At 37.9% G+C, this 27,100-nt stretch overlaps 2 protein-coding genes and 1 pseudogene across 6 annotated transcripts in view; 1 reads left to right on the forward strand and 2 right to left on the reverse strand.

Annotated features, from left to right (window-relative positions):
* VTE1 (tocopherol cyclase, chloroplast / vitamin E deficient 1 (VTE1) / sucrose export defective 1 (SXD1)) overlaps window positions 1-8,849 on the forward strand; it is a 37,318-nt gene extending 28,469 nt beyond the window's left edge. Inside the window, exons 9-11 of one of the 2 annotated variants that reach the window (XM_077354795.1) lie at window positions 1,876-2,025; window positions 4,881-5,064; window positions 8,379-8,849. In XM_077354795.1, the coding sequence (XP_077210910.1) occupies window positions 1,876-2,025; window positions 4,881-5,057 (327 nt within the window). In that variant the 3' untranslated portion in view covers window positions 5,058-5,064; window positions 8,379-8,849. Of the gene's footprint in view, window positions 1-1,875; window positions 2,026-4,880; window positions 5,243-8,378 lie in introns of those variants that run through there. The other variant, XM_077354794.1, reaches the window with a different exon arrangement.
* LOC143846365 (bark storage protein A-like) lies at window positions 8,392-13,960 on the reverse strand. Of its 3 annotated transcripts, none has more exons than XM_077354796.1 (5): window positions 13,268-13,960; window positions 12,148-12,215; window positions 11,843-11,998; window positions 10,242-10,493; window positions 8,392-8,808 (listed from the first exon to the last, which is right to left on the reverse strand). In XM_077354796.1, exons 1-5 carry the CDS (start codon window positions 13,488-13,490, stop codon window positions 8,467-8,469), a joined length of 1,041 nt encoding a protein of 346 aa, XP_077210911.1. In that variant the 5' UTR covers window positions 13,491-13,960; the 3' UTR covers window positions 8,392-8,466. The 3 variants fall into 3 exon arrangements, with proteins under 3 accessions (XP_077210911.1, XP_077210913.1, XP_077210912.1); XM_077354798.1 differs by having other exon boundaries at window positions 13,671-13,959; XM_077354797.1 differs by having other exon boundaries at window positions 13,619-13,959.
* A 6,065-nt stretch (window positions 13,961-20,025) lies between these two features.
* LOC143846367 (bark storage protein A-like) lies at window positions 20,026-26,795 on the reverse strand (annotated as a pseudogene). The gene is made up of 5 exons (XR_013234752.1): window positions 26,481-26,795; window positions 25,357-25,424; window positions 25,094-25,249; window positions 21,955-22,206; window positions 20,026-20,513 (listed from the first exon to the last, which is right to left on the reverse strand). The product of XR_013234752.1 is annotated as a bark storage protein A-like (transcript).
* Between the last annotated feature and the right edge of the window lie 305 nt (window positions 26,796-27,100).

The raw sequence follows: 27,100 nt of genomic DNA on the forward strand, positions 1-27,100 counted from the left end.
GCCACCCACCCAAAAGTGCATACATGAGGGGGAGCCTGTATTAACCAAACTCTAGCAATGTTGGAGGATGCAGAGTAAACCATTAGGTGAGAGTAGAAAGACTTAACTGAGAAATCCCCAGATGAATTCCAGATCCACACCCTTTTATATGACCCGCCAACCATCTTCTAACAGTTCCAACATTCTGGCAATGGAGTTCAACCCCCTATCAAGGAAATTCCTCTTGAATTTGGGTTTCCACAAAACTCATCTACTCTTTTCTCCGTGACATCCTTCACAAAGCACTCCTTTCTTATAGCAATAGCAAACCAATCCGGAAACAAAACTTTCAGAGGTCTGTCCGAACACCATTTGTCCAACCAAAAGCAAATATGATCTCCTTCATAGACTCTGAATCTGGTTTCCTCAACAAACTGATGGTTAAGGCTCATGATATCTTTCCATAAAGTTAACCCTGGAGATTTGAAATTACTCACTGAGCACCAATGACCCGGTGATAACCCATATTTACTCTCTATAACCTTCACCCAAAGATGTGACCTTTCTTCACCGAACCTCCAAAGCCACTTACCTAACAATGCCATATTCATTTTCTTAATTCTTCTAATACCAAGGCCTCCAGATTTGATGGGAGTACAAACCACTTCCCATTTGACCAGGGGAATGTGTGATGTTAATACCAGTAATCATTTATCTATCTCGTCTATCTTGCATGATCCCTACTTGGCTACAAATTTATTGTCAATTAGTAAGCATAACAAAGGATCTAAATTGTTATGTGACATTCTTTCGTGATCGTGGTATGTTTTAGGGCTTGGCAACATCGGAGTATGATTGACAGTGGCTGTGAAGTCGAAGAACTTTACGTTATGGATTCTCCACAACGGTGTTCTTTAGCTCTTTAGTCCAGTAGTCATTGTCTTAGCGTTCATACGCACCGAATAAGGATTTGGTGTACCTGTTTGGGCCATCTATCTTTTCAATTATTACATTTTTTTAAGCTGTGAAACAACCAGTTACTCCAAAAGCTTAAGCTGTTGGAGAGGTGTTATTTAATCTTTTATACTGTAACACTCCCCCTGACGTGTGGCCCCTCTTTATAGGGTTGGCCTACACATGGCACATGTGGCCCCTCTTTTGGGTTGGCATTGCACGTGGATTTTTTGATATCAAGGTTTGAACCAAGGACCTTTTGCTCTGATACCATGTGAAACAACCAGTTACTCCAAAAGCTTAAGCAATTGGAGAAGCAATTATTTAATCTTTTATACTTTAATAGAAGCTATTAAAAAAAAACTAATAAAAGTCCTTTCTCTTTTCTTCTTGTGCATATTGATGTGTGTGGTCCTTCTCTGACTATTGCTATAGGTGGTTATTGCTATATTATTTCATACATGTTTATGAGAAAGAACATTTTGACTATGATCTCAAGACTTATTTGGATGTTTGGGGAATTCTCCAAGAAAGTATGCATTCTTAGAACCCTCAATCAAAAATTGGGTTGCCACCCCCACCTTTTTACGAATGTCTTCATTTTTAATTATATCTAACCTTGTGTGGCCGCACATCCATCTAAGCATTTGCATCGGACTCTTGGTTAGCTACAATTATAAAAATGCCTTATGACACTAGTACATGAAAAAGTAAAAACCCGTTCCTTCCATAATGCTTCATTTCCATATGCAAATCCATACCCCATGTCATGCCATAACACCATGATCTGTTTTTTTTTTTTAAATATTATGCACCATGATCTGTTTGTGCTATAATGAGTTTTCAAAAAAATATTTTCCCTTTTGTTTTAGTGATGAAATTCCATTTAGATTTTCGAACTTTAATTGGCTATTAATCTAGGGACTTGATTTTATTGACCAGGTGGAACTAGAGGCGACCACGAAGGCACAGGGTACTTCATTGCGGGCCCCAACAATGGAAGCTGGGCTTGTTCCAGCATGCAAAGATACATGTTTTGGTGATCTCAGGTTACAGATATGGGAAAGGAAATACGACGGAAGTAAAGGCAAGGTAGGTTTTTATATTAATGTCCATTTAGAGTGTTTTTTTTTTGTTTTGAAAATTGACACTTTTTATTCCAAAAAGTGCCAAATAAGGGACAAGTTGTCCCCTAACAGGCTACAACAGTACCGCTCCCTAAATATAGTAGGATTAGCTTACATATCCGTTATATGCTATCCATCCCCATTCCTCATTACATTACCCATTAGCCTAACTTGTATTAGATCCAGCAAAAGTGTCATATTTGTGGGCCCCACCAAGTCATAATATGTATCCCCATTCCACAAACTTCTCGATTTTCAAAAATCCCGCTCGAAGACCTAGAGCTATTGTGCGCCCCTAACCGTGCACGGTAGCCATTTCTTCTAACGTACGCCAGGCCATCTTCTTCGGCTGCATTTTCAGAGAGAGAGAGAGAGAGAGAGAGAGAGAGAGAGAGAGAGAGAGAGAGAGAGAGAGAGAGACGGTAGTCTTCTCCGGCAACTATCCCCACTGGCCACCACCAATTGTTACTTGAGAGTTGAGTCCAATGTTGTTGTAAAACATGAAACTTAATGTGGACTTGATGAGTTGACGCAGAATTTATGAGTTCCAATGTTGTTGTAAATTCACGTTGGTAGATCAATCTTTTGCATTTTTTATACGATCTTCTTGAGTTTTCGACTACAACATACAAGTAGTTGATGCGGACTTGACGAGACCCAAACTTGCTTGAGTACTCAATTAAGTTAATAGATCAGTCTTTTGCATTAAGTATTGGTATGACCTTTTTGAGTTTTCGAGTACAACATACAAGTAGATTTTCGGATACGTGATTGAATTATTTTATGCGTTAGGAAAACCAAGTTTACCCCAAACTTGATCTTGTGCTCTATCGAGTTGGCTAGTTTTTAGCTACCAACCGGAGTTCTAAAGCCTTCTTGAAACTACTATATACCCTCATTCCATCTTTCAATAGGATTTTATGCATAAATGATTGAGTAATTAAATCATCATCTACATGCATTTGAAATAACATTCGAAATTGGTACATTTCCCAATATGTGCTTCTGTGATTTCTGTCCACATATCGGTGTCTGTATCAGCTGTTTTTTTGCTTATTTTGGTTTTGCCTAAAACTCCATGGAGACAATATACTTTCAGCGAACTATTCCACAAGATTCTTTTGAGTTATAGCTGGTGCATTATTATTTTTTGTTGCATCAGTTTAAATGATTTTCAGAATCAAATCAAAAGCAAGCCTGGCATTTTGTTTGCTCCTCCAGTTCCATTGTTTTTTAAAACCAAGTCAATCGTAATCATGACCTTTTCTTTTACTAATACACATTCTGGCTCCATGTATATGCATTTTCTTTTCTTTTAAGGATTCTGTTAGCCTAGATATTAGATCTCACTGGTAGGTATGGTCGTCCTATTAGCGTTTGGGTGCTGTACCAGCTAGTTTACCTGGCACATGTTTCCCTACATTTACTGATAATTTCAATTTTATATTTAACAAAATAGAAAACTATTTCTTTTTTCTTTTTTTATTTTGTCTTTCTATATTTTCTTTTTCATATGACCCTATCAAACTTGCTTTATGGTGGGTTGGGAATTGATCAATCATTAAAAGCAACCCCAAAAAAATAGAAAATAAAGAAACGAAGGAAACTGATGTCTGTACTCACTTTGCATATTCACATCCTCTTTCTATTTTTATATGTGCTTGTGCAATAAAAACTATTCTTTCCATTTATATTTAGTTTTTAATGTGTATCTGAACCTCATTTTTCAGCGGAGGCTAGGCAATTAAGATCTCTAGTATAAATGATTCAAAGCCACTGAGGAGGGAAAAACATGGAAATGTCTGGTCAATTTTTGAATCAATGATAAAATTTATTAAAAGAATTAAAACATATTACAGAAGGGGAAGAAACAACCAGTTTGTCCAATTTTTTGACCTTTTTTCTACCAAAAAATAGCCTAGATAATTTTTCCATATGCTCATTTCAAGTATTGACTGCCGATTTGGCACTCTTATAAGGCAGCAACAGATTCTGGGGTTCTAATTTATTAATTTATTGTTTGAGGCATTTCTTATGAAATATTGATCTTTTTTATTTTTTTCAAGGTTTTAAAGTTTATGTTTATTTTTTTACTCAATTCTTTCTTGAAGTACATGTAATGTAATTAGACACACACACACACACACACACACACACACACACACACACACATCTAATTATATATGATGCTGTTTTGGAGGCCGGTTTGGTTTCTAAAGCATTGGGTTGAATATGGCTAGAATGTCCTTAAAAAAGTCCTATCTATTCTCGTTGTTTTCTGCTTATATAATGCTTTTGTTTGAGTTGCTTTGGAGATAATTCTTGACACTATTTTAATTTCTTAGTTTTTAAGTTTTTGATTGTAATTTTACTCTCTCTCTCTCTCTCTCTCTCTCTCTCTCTCTCTCTCCACACACACACACACACACACACACACACACATGGAAATGATAAAACCCTGTTCCTGCATTTCTACCCCCTATTGCTTGTTCTTTTCCAGAAAATGATTGCATTTTCTCTCTCTCTCTCTCTCTCTCTCTCTCTCTCCACACACACACACACACATGGAAATGATAAAACCCTGTTCCTGCATTTCTACCCCCTATTGCTTGTTCTTTTCCAGAAAATGATTGCATTTTCACCCCAATTTTGTTTAACCTCTTAAGAAATACTAAACAAACGAGTGTTGAAATGCTGGAAAAGGGGCATAAATATCATTTTCCATTTACTTGAGAACTACCAGAGTGTCCCCAAACAATACCCTATCCATTGTGTTGGTTATTTTTGTGTTTATGTAATGCCTTCCGATTCACTTTGCAGATTATTCTTGATGTTACTAGCAATATGGCAGCATTAGAAATTGGTGGAGGGCCGTGGTACAACACATGGAAGGGCACATCCTCCACCCCAGAACCCCTGGGACAACTTCTCAGAGTTCCTATTGACATGGAGGGGATTTCCAATCTCCTTCCGATTTTCAAACCTCCTGGCCTCTAGCAATCGGGTAAATTTCACTACTCATACATGATGAAGTCAATTTAGTCAAGAATTTATCTGTAATCTCTGTGATATTCAGCTTATTACCACCCACACTCATGGTTCCATAGAAATAATATCTTTCATAGAAAAAGTTGTGAGATAACCACAATCCATCTTAATGAAACGTTGGTTACACTTGAAAATTGTGTCCATGATAGATTTAATGGATTTAAATTCAATGTGGGCATAGCCTCCAAAACATTTTAAACACTGATACTCTTAAAGAACTGAACTACAGCTGAAAATAAATGGGATGGAAGGGGCAGACACTTGAGAAACGTGGGAATTGCTGCTACAATATTCCAAGGAGAACACTCTTTAAACTGATCAGGAAGCTCAATTTTCTCTTGCTCAAGCAAACAGAGTCAGTGTATGTATAGAATATATAGATACTTGGGAAACATTCAGGACATTCAAGCCCCTATTGTCTCTACCACAACTTCGGCTGACGTGATAGATGTAGAAGGTGCTCGAAAGCTAGAGCGAAATTGATCCCTTCACCTTGTTCGCCTCTGGACAGTGGGAGAAGGCCTACAGGGAGTTCTAAGCCAAATCAAGGTAACAGATTTGGTGTATGGTTCTGCTCTTCCTATCAATATCTTAATTTCAGATGGCGGAATGAATATTGCTAGTGTCATCGGGCCAGAATCCCCTCGAAGTGGGTTCCTCGTGCTAGCTCACCTTCTAGGGTAGAATCCAATGGTGGTGAGGATGATTGTTGGCCCGATTGGGGCAAAATTTATCACCACAGAAGTTCAGGGAGTCCATTTTTATCTGTCTCAGGCAAGGAGGTGGACACACGAATGGGTTTACTAAGAGCTTGCCTAATAGGGAAAAAGAAAAATCACAATGAGACCTTGCAGGAGCTCTGAAAATGGGCACAAAAGTCTTGGGATATCACATCTTTACATTGTCCTTCTATATTGGCGAAGAATGAAATTCTCTTTATGTTTGAAACAGAATCACAGGCATTACAGATCCTTGCTAAGGGACATGAGGCTTTGGGCAATCATTTGCTCTCCCTCTCACCATGGAAAATGGAGTTTATTCAAGGTGAGGAAGCTCACGGGGTTCACTTTTATGGCATCCCTTTACACGCTTGGGTTGTTTCAACGGTGGAGGCTATAGGGGGTCTCTTTGGTAAGGTTATAGAAACCAAGATGGAAGGAAATCACCAGAACTGTATGAGTTATGTCTCGACCAAAATTCTAGCCCCACGTTGGCACCTCCCTAGATCCTGTTTTAAAATCAAAGTTCTTAACCAGACCTATACTGTTGGGGTTGAGCTCCCGGGGGAAGAAAGGTCTCTTATTCCCACATCCTCCTGGTCCTTCCAGGATCGGGTTTTCGATCGCCGGCGTATCAGCCGCCGACAAGTCAGAGGTGGTCTCTTGGTGAGCCTCTGGATCCCGTTTGGATTTTAAATTTCAAATCTAACCAATCGAATCTTCTGGGTTTGCCGCCCAAGGAAGTGCCGATGGCTCGCCTCGATGAAGGTGTGGTGGGTCCTGAAAGCGATCAATCAGGCTTATCGTTTGCAAGGCCCGAGACATCTAAGCCAAAATTCCTTGCCCCTAGTCGGAAAGTTGCCTGCCTGGGTGCAGCCATTAAGATTATCAAGTCAGTTGGCTTTCACCCATAAGCAAGGAAGAGTTTTGGCTATCGAGCCCCTGGCAGATATTATGATGGTTCAAATCCCTTGGCTAGGGGGCCAAGATCTCAAGAAAATGCCCTTATGAATATATTGGAGAATATTTTAGTTACAAAATTAGGGTCAAAGAAGATAAACAGCAGATTGGTGAACCTCCTAAAATTCTACTCCAAATCTAGTAGGATAGGCCCTATTTATGGTTAATTCAGTAGTTGACCCCCAGACGATTGTAATTTTTGGCTTTTTGGTTGAGAGTAGGTGGGGTACTGAGGGTTTCAAATACTTGTTTCCAATGAAGTGCTGAGTATAGATATGGTTCTGTTTGTTGTTCTTAATTACTAGTAGAGTGAGGAAGGAAGGGGAAGTTGGGTGTTTTGTTATTTAGTTTGTGGGATCCATGAAGTTGGTTTTAGTTCTGTTGCTTGGTGTTAAGGTGGTACTTTAGAATGGTGGATTGAAGAGATAGTAGGAGTAATTGTCCTAAATAATTCCAGATTCCACGTGCACCGAGGAGAGTATTAGATCCTCTATAGCTTGAGAGACCATGGTCTTTCGCTTGTCGAGGCATTGCTGCCTGGAAGTTCTTCTACGTTGCTTTACTAATGTGGTGGTGTTGCTGCTAAATAATTGTTGGGGGTTTTTTGGAGGCTGTTTGAGGAAGATGATGGATGTAGGTTGGAATGATTGTAGTGCATGGCAGTTGGCTGGGCATAGTCGGGAAAGCTTTTTTTGAATTGATTGTAGTGTAAGACTTGCCCATGGCATAGTTCAGGAAGAAAGGGCCCAGATTTTTGTTGTTTTTGTTCAGTCTTTCTGTCTCAGGTATGCCTTGGCCAGTTTTATTTGATGCTATGTAATGCCAAGTGGGACTCGTGGTCCCCAATGTAATTTTCATAGTATCAATAAAAATATGTCAATTTTCAAAAAAAAATTCAGGACATTCAAGCTCCTATCAAGAAGAAAGTTAGGATTTTTCAACAGCACTTGTGAGTTGTAAAAAATAATGCAACAATAAATCTAGAAAATTCTACTGTGCAGGTTACAAGACGATGCTTCAACTATTTAAACTTCCTCCATTAATGCTTCTATGTATGGCTTTCTTTATTTATTCCAAAAAACATTTCTTTGGCCTTATGCATTTCCAAATGTGTCCCAATTGTTAAATCTAGCTAGAGAGGGGAGGAGAAACTTTGTATAGGAGTCTATACTCACACCTCTTCCACTTCATAATAGTGAGTTACAGGTCATATGTGAGAGAGGTCAAAATGAGCACAATATCAAGACAAATTTCTACCACTTTTATCACTCCCTCAAGCCAACTTTCTAGTTTGTCCACCAAGTAATGATGGTGGCTTGCCGTGAGTACTCTGGTGAAGACATCTGCAACAAGCTCTCGACTTGTACATAGTATTGAGAGATTTCTACATTCTCGAATTTTTCACGGATGAAATGGCAGTATATCTCAACATGTGTGGTCCTAGCCATTGTTTTGAATTTCGACCGAAATATTTCCGTTTGGGTCCAAACCGACACCAAAAATACATTGAATCAGTTTTTTTTTTTATTTTTTTTATTTTATTTTTATTTTTTTATATCAGGATTTCAGCAAAACTTTGCCGAATTTTCAGGTTATTTGCAAGATTTTGATTTCAGTGGAAGAAAATGAGTTTGGATATCAATTACACATATAAACTACAATATGAGTAGTACATGAGCTCATGCAAATATCAAGGAGATGAATTTAACAACAACATCAACAGCATTTTGAGCTGCAAGAGAAGAAAAGATGGAAGCTTCATTTGAAAGAGAAGATCCCCCACCAGCAAGATCAGATAGAGCCCTGAAGGCAATGAAAGGAGTCTGTTGTTGATGGCAAACAAGAGCCACTGCACCACTTTCCATGTCAATTGGGGTCACGTTAAACTTAGTATTTAAAAAGTGTCCATAGGCTGCATTGTCGACAAATATATTGGCACTGCTTCCCCTTGCCACCCTTACCACCATTGCTTGCCTTGGTAAACATGTTGTGGAATTGATGCACCACTGTAGTTTCATGCCCTAGAATGTATAGAACCAAACCCAATACCTTTAGTATGGCACCTAAGCTAACCATTTATTACCCATTTTGCAATAGGGATGTGGTATATTCGCCCCCTTTTCTTACTTGGGACAGCCCCATCTTGTGTATTTATGACTACTCTTTTACACTATAGGGGGTGTCCCAAGTAAGAAAAAGGGATGAATACGTCATTTTTCCTTTTCAATAATCACAAGTCATGTAATAGTGCATTATATCGAAATGTAAAGCAGGCCAAGAAAATAGAACGAGCTAAGATTATTAATGAGAAAAATATGTGCACTTAGGCCGTGTCTGGCAGCTAGGATTTTTTTTGGGCAGTGATAAATTGACCTCCAAATATCTTAAATCGACCCCTTATGTCTCTTTCTCTCACCTCTGGGCGAGAGAGAGAGAGAGAGAGAGAGAGAGAGAGAGAGAGAGAGAGTCGATTTAATGAGTTTTTATATGGTGGCCGACCTTTACATCTAATGGTCGGAGAGAGAAAACACCCCCTCCCTTGATTTTAAATCCATCAAAAGTCCCCCTTTTTTACTTTTCTTTGGATCTAAAATCAAGGTGCCAGGTTTTCTCCCTCTGCCTTTGTGATTTCAAGGTCGGCCACCATATAATTTCTCCGATTTAAGATATATGGGGGTCGATTTATCACTCCCTTTTTTTTCATGAAAAATAAGTGTCCCCAAGTGGTGTGAGATGGGTAGGGCATGTGGGAGAGAAGGAGAGATTTGAGAGGACAGGAATGAGTTGAGAGTGAAAAGTGGCAAAAAAATCAGGAAAAAGTCGATCACATTTGGAGTGGAGTTCATTGTTTCGTGAATTTTCAGGCTTCCCTTGCCCTTTCCTCACCGAGTCAACAAATCCCTCTCTCAGCCTCCCTCACCACTTGAAGAAGCTCATTTATCATGAAAATAAATTCATGGTAGCCAAAAGTGCCCTTATGAGAAGTTTGCCGATGTGAAAATAGAACCAGAGCTTAAAAGTATTAAGGTATTTGATGGTCATAAAGAAATTTGTGCTAATAATTTCTACTTATTCTCTGAAAATGGGCTTGAAACAAAATTTACAGCCATTTTCCCACTTAAAATGAAATGAAATTTGTTTTACATGGAAAGAAACAGAGCCTAAATAGCAATAGATAAACTTACATAAATAAGATAATTAATAGCCATAAAAATAATTATCATTTATAAGGTATTGAATAGTTGCTGAAAAACTATATATTTATATTATAAGTTATAATTTAAAAGACCTCATATATAGAGAGTAGATAAATTTCCAGTGGCAAATGTTTGATAATCTTGAGAAAACATTGTAATCAAAGCTGTCTTGTTGCTTCTATTTTCAAACTTTTCTTGAAAATTATTGCAATCCAAATTTGGCCTAAAGAAGAAATGAAAGGAACACAACATATCACCTCAAGTTTTTCTGCAACTGCAAGATAGTGTTTGTCGACGGGAACCCAAAAGGCGTGTTGTCTAACTTCCGGGATTCCATTTACAGGAAAGATCTCTTCTGGCTGATACCACACATTATTCAAGAGATTTTCCAATGGTTTTCCATTTTCTGTAACATTATTGTAGTCTGAAAAATGAAGGTACCCAATTCTCCTTGTGTAATCTCCATTAGACTCGAAAGTTAGTTCATCATCAGGATCATCTCCGTATCTCTGATCATTGCAAGGGGAAAATTAAATTAGCAAGAAGTTACTATTTTTAACATCAATTACAAAAAAAAAAGAAAAAGGAATTGCTTTCTTGGCAGGTTTAAAAAAGGGAAATGCTATCAGCACAACCATATTTTGATACGTGCACAAACCCATGTCTTTTCTTCTTTAATTGGCTTGTGACAGCTTTTTGGGAAATGTAATAACATTTTGTCACCTCTCTTTAAATACTAAAAGACAAGATGATTTGTGAGACTATCAAAATATGGCATATCATCTCACTATTGGGAGTCAGAGGACACATTCAGGATCCCCCGGGTAATGGTTTGGAGGAATGTCTTGCTGTTTCGGCATTTTTTATTTATTGAAGGCATTGGTTTTAGAGTTTATTCAGAGGAAAGGATTCGGTTCTGGCTGGATAAGTGGTGCTCCCGTCGTCCCCTAAAAACTATCTTTCATGATTTGTTTGTCATGACAGCATCAAAGGAGGCTTTTGTCATTGATTACTTGGAAAGGAAAGATCATGGTGTCATACGAAAACCTGTTTTTTGAAGAAATTTTTTCGATAGAGAACTCGCTCATGTTGCTAGACTTCTACAAATGCTTGAAGCGGATTATATTAAGAGCGATGTTGAGGACGAAAGGGTATGAATATGGAATTCGGGAATTCACTGTCAATCTAGGTAAGAGGCTTTCAAATGAATGGTTTGGATCACCGAAACAATATGGGCCCCACTGTATTTAACCCGACAGTAGATAAGCTTAGCTACAAGACCGAGTAGCAACACTTTTCCGTATATATATATATATATATATATATATATATATATATATATATATATATATATATATATATATATATATATATATATATATAACTGTTTTGTATTATATTTTTTTGATGGGGCTTTATGTATTATATTATCTTCAACTATATAAGGAAAACACTTCCAAAATGAAACTTGGTTTTGAAAATAAAGACAAAAGTGAAAATGACCAGGGATGTAAGTGTGCAACTTCGGTCGGGTTGAGCTTTTGCTAAAAAATGAATAAGAATCAAGGTGAATCCTACCCAATTTTAAGGCTTAAAAAAATCTCAACCCAAATTCCCAAAAAAAAAAAACCAAAGTTGCATCACTAAAAATGACTAATGATTTAATCATTTTCATGGTGTTTTAGGCATAAGGTGGGGATTCGAGCTCTCTTCTATTCTAGGCACATATCACGACAATTGAGGGCTCAGAATCAATTCTCAAAATCCAAAACGATAGGCCTTAATCTATGTCTCTATCTATCTCCCTTTTGATAAAATCATCAAACAATCAGAAGAAATGGAAGCATCATTTTCATACCTGCCAATTCCAAAGGCTTGTATGAGCCCAGTAGTGAGGAATTGTCACATCTCCTATTTGGAGTTGTGGGTTTGCATTTCCTGCAATTCCAAAATGCAAAACTCCTTTCACCTTAAATAGAGTTAGTAGCAGTTGTGTAGTTATGCCTGAATTAAGCTGCACAAAAGAAGGAATGTTAACTAATCATATATATATATATATATATATATATATATATATATATATATATATATATATATATATATATATATATGAGAAAAAGGAGGATAAGAAAATGAGGGTAAGTTGCTTTCTTTTTTACTCACCATGCCTAATCCCGTCATGACAAGAATAATTGTCTCATTTTCCAATCTTCCAGTGCGAAATCTTCTTCCTATGAAAATAAAAAGAAATAACAACTTAAACAAAGAGATAAAAGAAGTTGCATCTGATACAATTCCAGGAAAAGGTGAATAAGAATTGCTCTAGAATATAGAGAGATAAAAAATAACAAAGCTACTGTTATCATCAAACTGCAAATTCCGGACGTAAAATCATGAGACACTTTAGCTCAAGAAATGCAAAATATCATGTCAATGTTTACATTTTTTCTGTTTACATATCTTTAGAAAAATGAGAAGAAGAAAAAACATTATTTTTTGTCAAAAGGAAAAAAATGAAGAAAAAGAAAAAGAAAAGGGGGAGGCCCATGATCTAATAAAATTCTGAAAAAAATAACTTAAAATTACATTACAATTATGCAATTATTAGTCAAATTAAGAACCCTAATTTTAAAAAATTGCAATCATATTTTCTGGGAAAAATTAACAAAAGATAACCAAATAAAATATTTGTATTCACTAGAAGACTACTATTAAGGCTAACATAAGGTCCTCCCATCTGGATTCAGAAAGGTTAAAGATTTTTAGACTTGGTTTCAATATTTTGTCCCTAAGAAAAATGATAGTAAGAAAAAACAAAAGAACAGCTTCATGGGAAGTTTTATTTAACCAAAAAACTTAATTAAAATAAGGAGAGAGAGAGAGAGAGAGAGAGAGAGAGAGAGAGAGAGAGAGAGAGAGAGAGAGAGAGCTGGCAAATGGGCCATGCTGTGCCGGCACGGCATGATACTTCTCTGCCAACGTAGCACGCGGGCCAGGCACGCTACGGCACAATTTGGCCACAGGTCATGCCGTTTCTGCACAAATAAGGTTGAAGTTAAGCACGGCACGGCCCACAGCCCGTGTCGTGCCGGGCCGGGACAACAATCACATATGCTCACTTTTCAACTGATTTTGCCGGGCCGGGCCGCTTGTTGTGCTGTGCTGGCAGGGCCCACATCACTGTAGCAATTCGTGCCGTGCCGGCATGGCTCATGTCGTGCCGTGCTGGCCAGACCACGGGCCAATTGCCACCTTGAGAGAGAGATGAATCTTTTCATCTTACCTGAAATATCTAAGTGCGGAAATTTCTTATCAGGAACAAAGCTAGGTGATTGCAAAAGAGGGCTCATCTCAAAAGCATTTGGCACCACAATACCCAAGAAAGGGCCTTTCTTGTTAATTCTACTGATACTTTTCATTGTCTCAGTAGAAACTGCCCCACCTTGTATAGTACTTGTAACCATCAAAGCAAGAAAACCCATCAAAATAACCCTCATTGCTTCCATGTTTTCTTTAATCTCAAGAACCTCTCAAACCCTTCAATCTTATATATAGGAAGAGACAGCTTGCAAATTAAAGTAAAACGTTCAATAATACAAGGAAAGAGATGGGTACCAAAAGAAAGAAAACCCACTAAATTCAAAACAGGAAACGTGCAGTAATTGTTGAAGTTTGAGTAGAATTACAGTATGCTTCGCCCACTCTCAGCGATCAAAGATTTCAGATTTCCTTGCTTGTTTAAAGCCCAGAACACGAATGGCACGCGTATGTGATTATTTTCAGTAGTCAAGATTTGTTGGAAAAATGCCAGATCACCTCAAAAACGTGCTAGTTGAATAATTGGCTGAGAAGCTGAATAAAAATCTCAATGCTGAGGGAAGCGGGCTTAGGGATTAGAGGAATTGGGGTTTAGAAAAGTCAATGGAGTGGAAAATAGAGGAGTCGTGATGCAATTGGGGGAAGCTCACACACCAGTAGTATCTTTGAATGGATAGATGTGGGAAGATTCATAAAAATCCGGGACTTGTTATGCCCCAGCCCCACTTTGAACTTTCAATGCCTTGAATGTCAACTCTGAATTTTGAGAGACTTGAAACCAAATATTTTTGTGAGGAGTTTTTATATTATCGGTCGACATTTACTGTATAAATCATAGTTGTAAATTCTGTTTCGGTCGTCATTTCGTTTTGGCCACCGAAACGAAATTTCGGTGGGATTTCAGTCATTTCGGTCGAAACTTTTCGTTCACACAAAAAATATATTAAAAAATATGAAAAAAATCCAAAAAAATAAAAAATCAATAAAAAAGATGAAAAACTAATAAATAGTCCAAAATATGTGTCCAAAAGGGCATATTCATTAGTTAAACACATAAAGTCTTGCACAAGTCCAACTGATAGTCTGATACATAGAAAAACGTAAAAAAAAAACGATACATGAAAGTGAAACATAGATAATAGCTAGTAGCAACAACTCTCAGTCATCATAACCTGGATAATCATACTCAATGTCTTCTTCGTCGTCGTCGTCGTCCCCGGCCCCAACCACAGCAGTAGGTGCTTCAAGATTTTCCCACCCAATGTCTTCCGGCGTGAATATGACTTCTTCTACTTCTGCAACCCAATCCATCATGACATCCAGATGGTCTATGCTCAAAGGGTCACTAGTGGTAGATGATTTCCTCAACAAGTCCCTCAAAAAGAAAACATTAAGTTTAATGTCAAAGGTTAAACTTAAAAGCTTAAAGTGATGAGGTGAGAGTTGAAAACATTATATTACGTTGTATACCTTTCTCGAAACTTAAGATTGTAATGGACAAACACCAAGTCATCTAATCTCTGGTGCTCCAACCTATTTCTCTTTGCAGAATAAATGTGTTCGAAGGTGCTCCAATTCCTTTCACACCCAGTTGCACTGCAGGTCTGACTGAAGATTCTGATCGCAAAGGTCTGTAATTCTTCCACGTCACCTCCGAATTGATTCCACCATGCAACTGTAAAGTAACAAATAGTAAAGCATTATTTGTTGAGAAATTGAAAGTTAAAATGAATTATACTTAATTAAACAAACAACTCAAATATACCTGGTCCCAACTTCGTTCGGTTGCGGATTGCAAGCTTCTTTCCAAATATACCCTTAGCCTCTCGACAATCCTCAATCTGATTGGTGATGAGGTCTTGTGTACCTTCATTGGGTACCAGTCGAGTGATGCATGCCAACAAGCCTCTGGTTACTTCACTGTACCTAGAGAAGGTAGGAGTGAAAAAGAGAGTAGGGTTAAGAAAATATCCTGCTGCATGGAGGGGACTGTGGAGTTGCCTATCCCATCTTTGGTCGATGATCCTCCAGATGGAATTGTAATCTGATTTTCTCTTCAACCTCTCCTTGATGTTCTCTTTGGCCTTATCCATGGCCTCGTATAGGTAACCCATCGCCGGTTTATACTGCCAATCTACCAAACGCAGCACTCTCACTAAATGCTAGCTGATGTTTAGAATGTACTTGCATTGGTCCCAAAAAGATTTATCCAACACAGTACTAACTACCCCTTCACTCAGTGGGTGTTGGACAAACCTACTAGTACTATACTCATCAGACACAAACATCTGCTGAAGTGCTTTCCGATTCAACACCAGACTTTGTATGCTAATGAAATTTGTAGCAAATCTGGTTGTAGCAGGGCGGCACAACTCCTTCCCACCTGTGAACTTCTTCCTCATCAAATTCAAGAGGCTTCCATGGTTGCAGATGAACTTTGTAATCGTCCGAGCCTTCTCAATTGAAGTTTGAGTAGAATTACAGTATGCTTCGCCCACTCTCAATGATCAAAGATTTCAGATTTCCTTGCTTGTTTAATGCCTAGTCCACGAATGGCACACGTATGTGATTATTTTCAATAGTCAAGATTTGTTGGAAAAATGCCAAAAATGTACATTTTTAGATCAACGGCAGGAGGTGAAGGTTTTTTTTTGTATGGTCTAGTAGTGGCCCACAAAATTAACGGCTTAGGATAACCTCAAATATCAAGGGTGGTACTTTTGAGGTACCACTTTCATGGGACTTGACGGTGGGGGCATGATATAATTTCTCCCCAAAAAAGCATTTACACAGTCTAGAAAAAGGAAAAAACAAGTTGTGTTTGTGAAGTTATTAAAGAATGACTGTGCTGATATCATTTCCCTTAATTAATTGAGCGTCTAGATCTGGCCGATGGATTTTTTTGACGTGGAATCTGGACCCACTAGGTCACCTAGTAATGACCCATCATATCAACGGCCTCAAGTACTAACATGTGGTGAGAAAAGGAGAGAAAAAAAAAAAGAAAAAGAAAGAAAGAAAGAGGAGAAATGCAATGAAGGATTTCAAAGGTGGGGTAGGAGAAGGACATTTGAAGCATATAACGTCAATGTCCATGGGGCCCGTATGCTTAGTTTTCATTGCATATCGTGTAGTTTTTTATGGACGGTTTAGGAGAGCAAAGACAAAGAAGCAACGTACGCAAATGAAGATGATATCGACACTCGAAGTGGATCTTCTACCATTCCTTTATGATATTCTATCACTTCTCTGCACTTCATAATTTTTTACGTGGGACTAGAAAATGAAGAGAATCTTGATTATATAGAAAAGAACCACTTTCTATTTTTATATGTGCTTTTGCAATAAAAACTATTCTTTCCATTTTTAATGTGTATCTGAACCTCATTTTTCAGCGGAGGCTAGGCAATTAAGAGTTGGTTTGGAGATAATTCTTGACACTATTTTAATTTCTTAGTTTTTAAGTTTATGATTGTAATTTTACTCTCTCTCTCTCTCTCTCTCTCTCTCCACACACACACACATGGAAATGATAAAACCCTGTTCCTGCATTTCTACCCCCTATTGCTTGTTCTTTTCCAGAAAATGATTGCATTTTCACCCCAATTTTGTTTAACCTTTTAAGAAATACTAAACAAACGAGTGTTGAAATGCTGGAAAAAGGTGCATAAATATCATTTTCCATTTACTTGAGAACTACCAGAGTGTCCCCAAACAATACCCTATCCATTGTGTTGGTTATTTTCGTGTTTATGTAATGCCTTCCGATTCACTTTGCAGATTATTCTTGATGTTACTAGCAATATGGCAGCATTAGAAATTGGTGGAGGGCCGTGGTACAACACATGGAAGGGCACATCCTCTACCCCAGAACCACCCCTGGGACAACTTCTCAGAGTTCCTATTGACATGGAGGGGATTTCCAATCTCCTTCCGATTTTTAAACCTCCTGGCCTCTAGCGATCGGGTAAATTTCACTACTCATACATGATGGAGTCAATTTAGTTAAGAATTTATCTGTAATCTCTGTCATATTCAGCTTATTACCACCCACACTCATGGTTCCATAGAAATAATATCTTTCGTAGAAAAAGTTGTGAGATAACCACAATCCATCTAATGAAACGTTGGTTACACTAGAAAATTGTGTCCATGATAGATTTAATGGATTTAAATTCAATGTGGGCATAGCCTCCAAAACATTTTAAACACTGATACTCTTAAAGAACTTAACTACAGCTGAAAATAAATGGGATGGAAGGGGCAGACACTTGAGAAACGTGGGACTTGCTGCTACAATATTCCAAGGAGAACACTCTTTAAACTGATCAGGAAGCTCAATTTTCTCTTGCTCAAGCAAACAGAGTCAGTGTATGTATAGAATATATAGATACTTGGGAAACATTCAGGACATTCAAGCCCCTATTGTCCCTATTGTCTCTACCACAACTTCGGCTGGCGTGATAGATGTAGAAGGTGCTCGGAAGCTAGAGCGAAATTGAACCCTTCACCTTGTTCGCCTCTGGACTGTGGGAGAAGGCCTACAGGGAGTTCTAAGCCAAATCAAGGTAACAGATCTGGTGTATGGTTCTGCTCTTCCTGTCAATATCTTAATTTCAGATGGCGAAATGAATATCGCTAGTGTCATCGGGCCAGAATCCCCTCGAAGTGGGTTCCTCGTGCTAGTTCACCTTCTAGGGTAGAATCCAATGATGGTGAGGATGATTGTTGGCCCGATTCGGGCAAAATTTATCACCACAGAAGTTCAGGGAGTCCATTTTTATCTGTCTCAGGCAAGGAGGTGGACACACGAATGGGTTTACTAAGAGCTTGCCTAATAGGGAAAAAGAAAAATCACAATGAGACCTTGCAGGAGCTCTGAAAATTGGCACAAAAGTCTTGGGATATCACATCTTTACATTGTCCTTCTATATTGGCGAAGAATGAAATTCTCTTTATGTTTGAAACAGAATCACAGGCATCACAAATCCCTGCTAAGGGACCTGTGGCTTTGGGTAATCATTTGCTCTCCCTCTCACCATGGAAAAGGGACTTTATTCAAGGTGAGGAAGCTCACTGGGTTCACTTTTATGGCATCCCTTTACACGCTTGGGCTGTTTCAACGGTGGAGGCTATAGGGGGTCTCTTTGGTAAGGTTATAGAAACCAAGATGGAAGGCAATCACCAGAACTGTATGAGTTATGTCTCGGCCAAAATTCTAGCCCCACGTTGGCACCTCCCTAGATCCTGTTTTAAAATCAAAGTTCTTGACCAGACCTATACTATTGGGGTTGAGCTCCCGGGGGAAGAAGGTCTCCTATTCCCACATCCTCCTGGTCCTTCCAGGATCTGGTTTTCGATCGCCGGCGTATCAGCCGCCGACAAGTCGGAGGTGCTCTCCTGGTGAGCCTCTGGATCCCGTTTGGATTTCAAATTTCAAATCTAACCAATCGAATCTTCTGGTTTTACCGCCCAAGGAAGTGCTGATGGCTCGCCTCGATGAAGGTGTGGTGGGTCCTAAAAGCGATCAATCAGGATTATCGTTTGCAAGGCCCGAGACATCTAAGCCAAAATTCCTTGCCTCTAGTCGGAAAGTTGCCTGCCTGGGTGCACCCGTTAAGATTATCAAGTCAGTTGGCTTTCACCCATAAGCAAGTTAGAGTTTTGGCTATCGAGCCCCTGGCAGATACTATGATGGTTCAAATTCCTTACTTGAGAGACCATGGTCTTTCGCTTGTCGAGACATTGCTGCCTGGAAGTTTTTCTACGTTGCTGTTAGTAAAGGAATGTGGTGGTGTTGCTGCTAAAGAAGTGTTGGGGGTTTTTTGGAGGCTGTTTGAGGAAGATGATGGATGTAGGTTGGAATGATTGTAGTGCAGGGCAGTTGGCTGGGCATGGTCGGAGAAAGCTTTTTTTTAATTGATTGTAGTGTAAGACTTGCCAATGGCATGGTTCGGGAAGAAAGGGCCCAGATTTTTGTTTTTTTTGTTCGGTCTTTCTAGCTCAGGTATGCCTTGGCCAGCTTTATTTGATGCTATGTAATGCCAAGAGGGACTCGTGGTCCCCAATGTAATTTTCATAGTATTAATTAAAATATGTCAATTTTCAAAAAAAAATTCAGGACATTCAAGCTCCTATCAAGAAGAAAGATAGGATTTTTCAAGAGCACTTGTGAGTTGTAAAAAATAATGCAACAATAAATCTAGAAAATTCTACTGTGCAGGTTACAAGACGATGCTTCAACTATTTAGACTTACTCCATTAATGCTGCTATGTATGGCTTTCTTTATTTATTCCAAAAACATTTCTTTGGCATTATGCATTTCCAAATGTGTCCCAATTGTTAAATCTAGCTAGAGAGGGGAGGAGAAACTTTGTATAGGAGTCTATACTCAAACCTCTTCCACTTCATAATAGTGAGTTACAGGTCATATGTGAGAGAGGTCAAAATGAGCACAATATCCAGACAAACTTCTACCACTTTTATCACTCCCTCAAGCCAACTTTCTAGTTTGTCCACCAAGTAATGATGGTGGCTTGCCGTGAGTACTCTGGTGAAGACATCTGCAACAAGCTCTCGACTTGTACATAGTATTGAGAGATTTCTACATTCTTGAATTTTTCACGGATGAAATGGCAGTATATCTCAACATGTGTGGTCCTAGCCATTGTTTTGAATTTCGACCGAAATATTTCCGTTTGGGTCCAAACCGACACCAAAAATACATTGAATCAGTTTTATTTATTTATTTATCAGGATTTCAGCAAAATTTTGCCGAATTTTCAGGTTATTTACAAGATTTTGATTTCAGTGGAAGAAAATGAGTTTGGAGATCGATTATACATATACAATATGAGTAGTACATGAGCTCATGCAAATATCAAAGAGATGAATTTAACAACAACATCAACAGCATTTTGAGCTGCAAGAGAAGAAAAGATGGAAGCTTCATTTGAAAGAGAAGATCCCCCACCAGCAAGATCAGATAGAGCCCTGAAGGCAATGAAAGGAGTCTGTTGTTGATGGCAAACAAGAACCACTGCACCACTTTCCATGTCAATTGGGGTCACGTTAAACTTAGTATTTAGAAAGTGTCCATAGGCTCAATTGTCGACAAATATATTGGCACTGCTTCCCCTTCCACCCTTACCACCATTGCTTGCCTTGGTAAACATGTTGTGGAATTGATGCACCACTGTAGTTTCATGCCCTAGAATGTATAGAACCAAACCCAATACCTTTAGTATGGCACCTAAGCTAACCATTTATTACCCATTTTGCAATAGGGATGTGGTATATTCGCCCCCTTTTCTTACTTGGGACAGCCCCGTCTAGTGTATTTATGACTACTCTTTTACACTATAGGGGGTGTCCCAAGTAAGAAAAAGGGATGAATACGTCATTTTTCCTTTTCAATAATCACAAGTCATGTAATAGTACATTATATCGAAATGTAAAGCAGGCCAAGAAAATAGAACGAGCTAAGATTATTAATGAGAAAAATATGTGCACTTAGCCCGTGTCTGGCAGCTAGGATTTTTTTTGGGCAGTGATAAATTGACCTCCAAATATCTTAAATCGACCCCTTATGTCTCTTTCTCTCACCTCTGGGCGCGCGCGCGAGAGAGAGAGAGAGAGAGAGAGAGAGAGAGAGAGAGAGAGAGAGAGATTTAATGAGTTTTTATATGGTGGCCGACCTTTACATGTAATGGTCGGAGAGAGAAAACACCCCCTCCCTTGATTTTAAATCCATCAAAAGTCCCCCTTTTTTACTTTTCTTTGGATCTAAAATCAAGGTGCCAGGTTTTCTCTCTCTGCCCTTGTGATTTCAAGGTCAGCCACCATATAATTTCTCCGATTTAAGATATATGGGTCCGATTTATCACTCCCCTTTTTTTCATGAAAAATAAGTGTCCTCAAGTGGTGTGAGATGGGTAGGGCATGTGGGAGAGAAGGAGAGATTTGAGAGGACAGGAATGAGTTGAGAGTGAAAAGTGGCAAAAAAATCAGGAAAAAGTCAATCACATTTGCAGTGGAGTTCATTGTTTCGTGAATTTTCAGGCTTCCCTTGCCCTTTCCTCACCGAGTCAACAAATCCCTCTCTCAGCCTCCCTCACCACTTGAAGAAGCTCATTTATCATGAAAATAAATTCATGGTAGCCAAACGTGCCCTTATGAGAAGTTTGCCGATGTGAAAATAGAACCAGAGCTTAAAAGTATTAAGGTATTTGATGGTCATAAAGAAATTTGTGCTAATAATTTCTACTTATTCTCTGAAAATGGGCATGAAACAAAATTTACAGCCATTTTTCCACTTAAAATGAAATGAAATTTGTTTTACGTGGAAAGAAACAGAGCCTAAATAGCAATAGATAAACTTACATAAATAAGATAATTAATAGCCATAAAAATAATTATCATTTATAAGGTATTGAATAGTTGCTGAAAAACTATATATTTATATTATAAGTTATAATTTAAAAGACCTCATATATAGAGAGTAGATAAATTTCCAGTGGCAAATGTTTGATAATCTTGAGAAAACATTGTAATCAAAGCTGTCTTGTTGCTTCTATTTTCAAACTTTTCTTGAAAATTATTGCAATCCAAATTTGGCCTAAAGAAGAAATGAGAGGAACACAACATATCACCTCAAGTTTCTCTGCAACTGCAAGATAGTGTTTGTCGACGGGAACCCAAAAGGCGTGTTGTCTAACTTCCGGGATTCCATTTACAGGAAAGATCTCTTCTGGCTGATACCACACATTATTCAAGAGATTTTCCAATGGTTTTCCATTTTCTGTAACATTATTGTAGTCTGAAAAATGAAGGTACCCAATTCTCCTTGTGTAATCTCCATTAGACTCCAAAGCTAGTTCATCATCAGGACCATCTCCGTATCTCTGATCATTGCAAGGGGAAAATTAAATTAGCAAGAAGTTACTATTTTTAACTTCAATTACAAAAAAAGAAAAAGAAAAAGGAGTTGCTCTCTTGGCAGGTTTAAAGAAGGGAAATGGTATCAGCACAACCATATTTTGATATGTGCACAAACCCATGTCTTTTCTTCTTTAATTGGCTTGTGACAGCTTTTTGGGAAATGTAATAACATTTTGTCACCTCTCTTTAAATACTAAAAGACAAGATGATTTGTGCGACTATCAAAATATGGCATATCATTTCACTATTGGGAGTCAGAGGACACATTCAGGATCCCCGGGGTAATGGTTTGGAGGAATGTCTTGCTGTTTCGGCATTTTTTTTTTTATTGAAGGCATCGGTTTTAGAGTTTATTCAAAGGAAAGGATTCGCTTCTGGCTGGATAAGTCGTGCTAAATATCTTTCATGATTTGTTTGTCATGACAGCATCAAAGGAGGCTTTTGTCATTCATTACTTGGAAAGGAAAGATCATGGTGTTGTACGAAAACCTATTTTTTGAAGGAATTTTTTCGATAGAAAACTCGCTCATGTTGCTAGACTTCTACAAATGCTTGAAGCGGATTATATTAAGAGCGATGGGGAGAACGAAAGGGTATGAAATGGAATTCGGGAATTCACTGTCAAGTCTTTTTATCACCACCTTGTTTCTAATCTTGGGTCTTCTAAGATTGCTAGAGTTTGGTCAATCCAAGCGCCGGGTATGTACCTTTGGCTAGGTGACACTCCATGAAAGGATTTAGACGGTGGATTTCTTGCGCAAGAGGAAGATTTTAATTATTGATCGCTGCACACTTTGTCTTGAGGCGGGGGAATCTGTGAACTATATTTTCATTAACCGGAAAGTAGCTCTGTTCATTTTATAATTTTATATTCGATGTCGCATTGGAGAATACATCATACAGGGAAACTATATGAAAACATGCTAGTTTCTTCACATATAAAAATGAGAAGGTTGATAGGAATCAGTCTTGTGACACGTGCACAAGAAGGCAAGAATAGAGCTCAAATCCCCATGAAACACCAAATAACAGTGAAAATGACCAAATTGTGGGTCATTTTCACTTTCGTCTTTATTTTTCCAAATGAAAAACCCCTTTATGGAAGTGTTTTCCTAAAAATAATAGGGATAGGTTGGTCATTTATAAAAATAAAAGAAGGTGCTTTTGTCATATAAAAATGGTCATTAAACCAGAATAGAGATGTCTAGGCTGCGTTTAATTGCATTCCTAGAGTTTTGGAAAACCCTACCTCTGACCTGATGAGAAGAAAAAGACAAAAATCAAAGATAAAAAACAGTCATTCGGTTAAAAGGAAAAGAAATGTTGACTGGTATGGAGAGAGAGAGAAAAGAGAAGAGAGAGAGATGTCAACTTAACGTGGCCCTTGGGAAATCCTTTAAATCACAGAATTTTAGCTGAAATGTTGATATTTCAAGCAAAGTGTACAGAGAAGTTTGGGTTTTTATATTTTTTTACTTTTAGCATTCATTTTTAATTATTCCTTCAGTTACATAATAATACATCTACAAAATACTGATTTCATGCATTTGCAGTTAGATTGGCTTATGGATTTTTAATTTTTATAGATTTATATTTAAAATTTTAGAAAAATAATATTTTTTAATAAAACTAATTAAATATGCATTTTAATTTTATTATATAAGGGGATTGTTATAACGCCTCCCATTGGTGCGCTTTAGCGGGACCCAGGGATCCATATATATATATATAACGCCTCCCATCGGCCGAGTAGAAACACTTTCCTCATATATATATATATATATATATATATATATATATATATATATATATATATGATTTTAGCGCTCCAACGTTTTGCTCCATATGTTTGTTGTGAAGTATTTAAGGGCTTTAAGAGCTTTTTGAGAACCATAATATTCCTCTGACTGCTCTTTAAATACTACACGTCAAAAGTTGGAGCGCATAAATCATATATATATATATATATATATATATATATATATATATATATATCGGAAAAGTGTTGCTACTCGGTCTTGTAGCTAAGCTTATCTACTCGGTCGAGTTAAATACAGTGAGGCCAGATTGTTTGGGTGATCCAAACCATTCATTTAAAAGCCCCTTGCCTAGATAGGGTGTCCACAAAAATGGGCAGATTTGTGGACAAACTATGTCTGTTCATTTTTCCCCATTTTCCCTCCATTGTTGGATGGGTTAGGATGATCCTATGGATCTGATTTTTTGTGGACACCCCATCTAGGTAAGAGGCTTTCAAATGAATGGTTTGGATCACCGAAACAATATGGGCCCCACTGTATTTAACCCGACAGAGTAGATAAGCTTAGCTACAAGACCGAGTAGCAACACTTTTCCGTGTGTGTGTGTATATATATATAACTGTTTTGTATTATATTTTTTTGATGGGGCTTTATGTATTATATTATCTTCAACTATATAAGGAAAACACTTCCAAAATGAAACTTGGTTTTGAAAATAAAGACAAAAGTGAAAATGACCAGGGAAGTAAGTGTGCAACTTCGGTCAGGTCGAGCTTTTGCTAAAAAATGAATAAGAATCAAGGTAAATCCTACCCAATTTTAAGGCTTAAAAAAATCTCAACCCAAATTCCAAAAAAAAAAAAACCAAAGTTGCATCCCTAAAAATGACTAATGATTTAATCACTTTCATGGTGTTTTAGGCATAAGGTGGGGATTCGAGCTCTCTTCTATTCTAGGACACATATCACGACAATTGAGGGCTCAGAATCAATTCTCAAAATCCAAAACAATAGGCCTTAATCTATGTCTCTATCTCCCTTTTGTTAAAATCATCAAACAATAAGAAGAAAAGGAAGCATCATTTTCATACCTGCCAATTCCAAAGGCTTGTATGAGCCCAGTAGTGAGGAATTGTCACATCTCCTATTTGGAGTTGTGGGTTTGCATTTCCTACAATTCCAAAATGCAAAACTCCTTTCACCTTAAATAGAGTTAGTAGCAGTTGTGTAGTTATGCCTGAATTAAGCTGCACAAAAGAAGGAATGTTAACTAATCATATATATATATATATATATATATGTGAGAAAAAGGAGGATAAGAAAATGAGGGTAAGTTGCTTTCTTTTTTACTCACCATGCCTAATCCCGTCATGACAAGAATAATTTTCTCATTTTCCAATCTTCCAATGCGAAATCTTCTTCCTATGAAAATAAAAAGAATTAACAACTTAAACAAAGAGATAAAAGAAGTTGCATCTGATACAAGTCCAGGAAAAGGTGAATAAGAATTGCTCTAGAATATAGAGAGATAAAAAATAACAAAGCTACTGTTATCATCAAACTGCAAATTCCTGACGTAAAATCATGAGAGACACTTTAGCTCAAGAAATGCAAAATATCATGTCAATGTTTACATTTTTTCTGTTTACATTTCTTTAGAAAAATGAGAAGAAAAAACATTATTTTTTGTCAAAAGGAAAAAAATGAAAAAAATGAAAAAGAAAAGGGGAGTCCCATGAGCCAATAAAATTCTGAAAAAAATAACTTAAAATTACGTTACAATTATGCAATTATTAGTCAAATTAAGAACCCTAATTTTAAAAAATTGCAATCATATTTTCTGGGAAAAATTAACAAAAGATAACCAAAGAAAATATTTGTATTCACTAGAAGACTACTATTAAGGCTAACATAAGGTCCTCCCATCTGGATTCAGAAAGGTGAAAGATTTTTAGAGTTGGTTTCAATATTTTGTCCCTAAGAAAAATGATAGTAAGAAAAAACAAAAGAACAGCTTCATGGGAAGTTTTATTTAACCAAAAAACTTAATTAAAATAAGGGGCCGGGGAGAGAGAGAGAGAGAGAGAGAGAGAGAGAGAGAGAGAGAGAGCTAGCTGGCAAATGGGCCGTGCTGTGCTGGCACGGCATGATACTTCTCAGCCAACGTAGCCCGCGTGCCAGGCACGCTACGGCACAATTTAGCCATGGGTCGTGCCGTTTCTGCACGAATAAGGTTGAAGTTAAGCACGGCACGGCCCACAGCCCGTGTCGTGCCGGGCCGGGACAACAATCACATATGCTCACTTTTTAACTGATTTTGCCAGGCCGGGCTGCTTGTCGTGCCGTGCCGGCAGGGCCCACATCACTGTAGCAATTCGTGCCGTGCCGGCATGGCTCATGTCGTGCCGTGCTGGCCGGACCACGGGCCGGCACGGGCCAATTGCCACCTTGAGAGAGAGATGACCCTTTTCATCTTACCTGAAATATCCAAGTGCGGAAATTTCTTATCAGGAACAAAGCTAGGTGATTGTAAAAGAGGGCTCATCTCAAAAGCATTTGGCACCACAATACCCAAGAAATTTCTTGTTAATTCTACTGATATTTTTCATTGTCTCAGTAGAAACTGCCCCACCTTGTATAGTACTTGTAACCATCAAAGCAAGAAAACCCATCAAAATAACCCTCATTGCTTCCATGTTTTCTTTAATCTCAAGAACCTCTCAAACCCTTCAATGTTATATATAGGAAGAGACAGCTTGCACATTAAAGTAAAACGTTCAATAATACAAGGAAAGAGATGGGTACCAAAAGAAAGAAAACCCACTAAATTCAAAACAGGAAACGTGCAGCAATTGTTGAAGTTTGAGTAGAATGACAGTATGCTTCGCCCACTCTCAGCGATCAAAGATTTCAGATTTCCTTGCTTGTTTAAAGCAGTGTTTAAAAACGCGGACGATCCAAACCGTTCGCACCATAGGTTGATCCAAACCGTTCAATAGATGGGCCACAGCATAAATAGCTTGTGCCTAAAAAATCATTTCCATAGGTTGGGTTAGGATCAACCTATGGAAATAATTTTTGGGGCACAACCTATTTAG

Source organism: Tasmannia lanceolata, unplaced genomic scaffold, assembly GCF_043159265.1.
Source record: "Tasmannia lanceolata isolate RefF3 unplaced genomic scaffold, GAP_Taslan_0.1 ptg000015l, whole genome shotgun sequence".
Taxonomy (NCBI): domain Eukaryota; kingdom Viridiplantae; phylum Streptophyta; class Magnoliopsida; order Canellales; family Winteraceae; genus Tasmannia; species Tasmannia lanceolata.

Excerpts from the sequence above, each read along its gene's own strand:
- LOC143846365 (XM_077354796.1), bottom strand. The coding sequence starts at position 13,490 with ATGGAAGCAATGAGGGTTATTTTGATGGGTTTTCTTGCTTTGATGGTT. Across the intron at positions 12,216-13,267 it reads TCCGCACTTAGATATTTCAG|GAAGAAGATTTCGCACTGGA; the intron begins GTAAGATGAAAA and ends TTATTTTCATAG. Across the intron at positions 11,999-12,147 it reads TCATGACGGGATTAGGCATG|CTTAATTCAGGCATAACTAC; the intron begins GTGAGTAAAAAA and ends TCTTTTGTGCAG.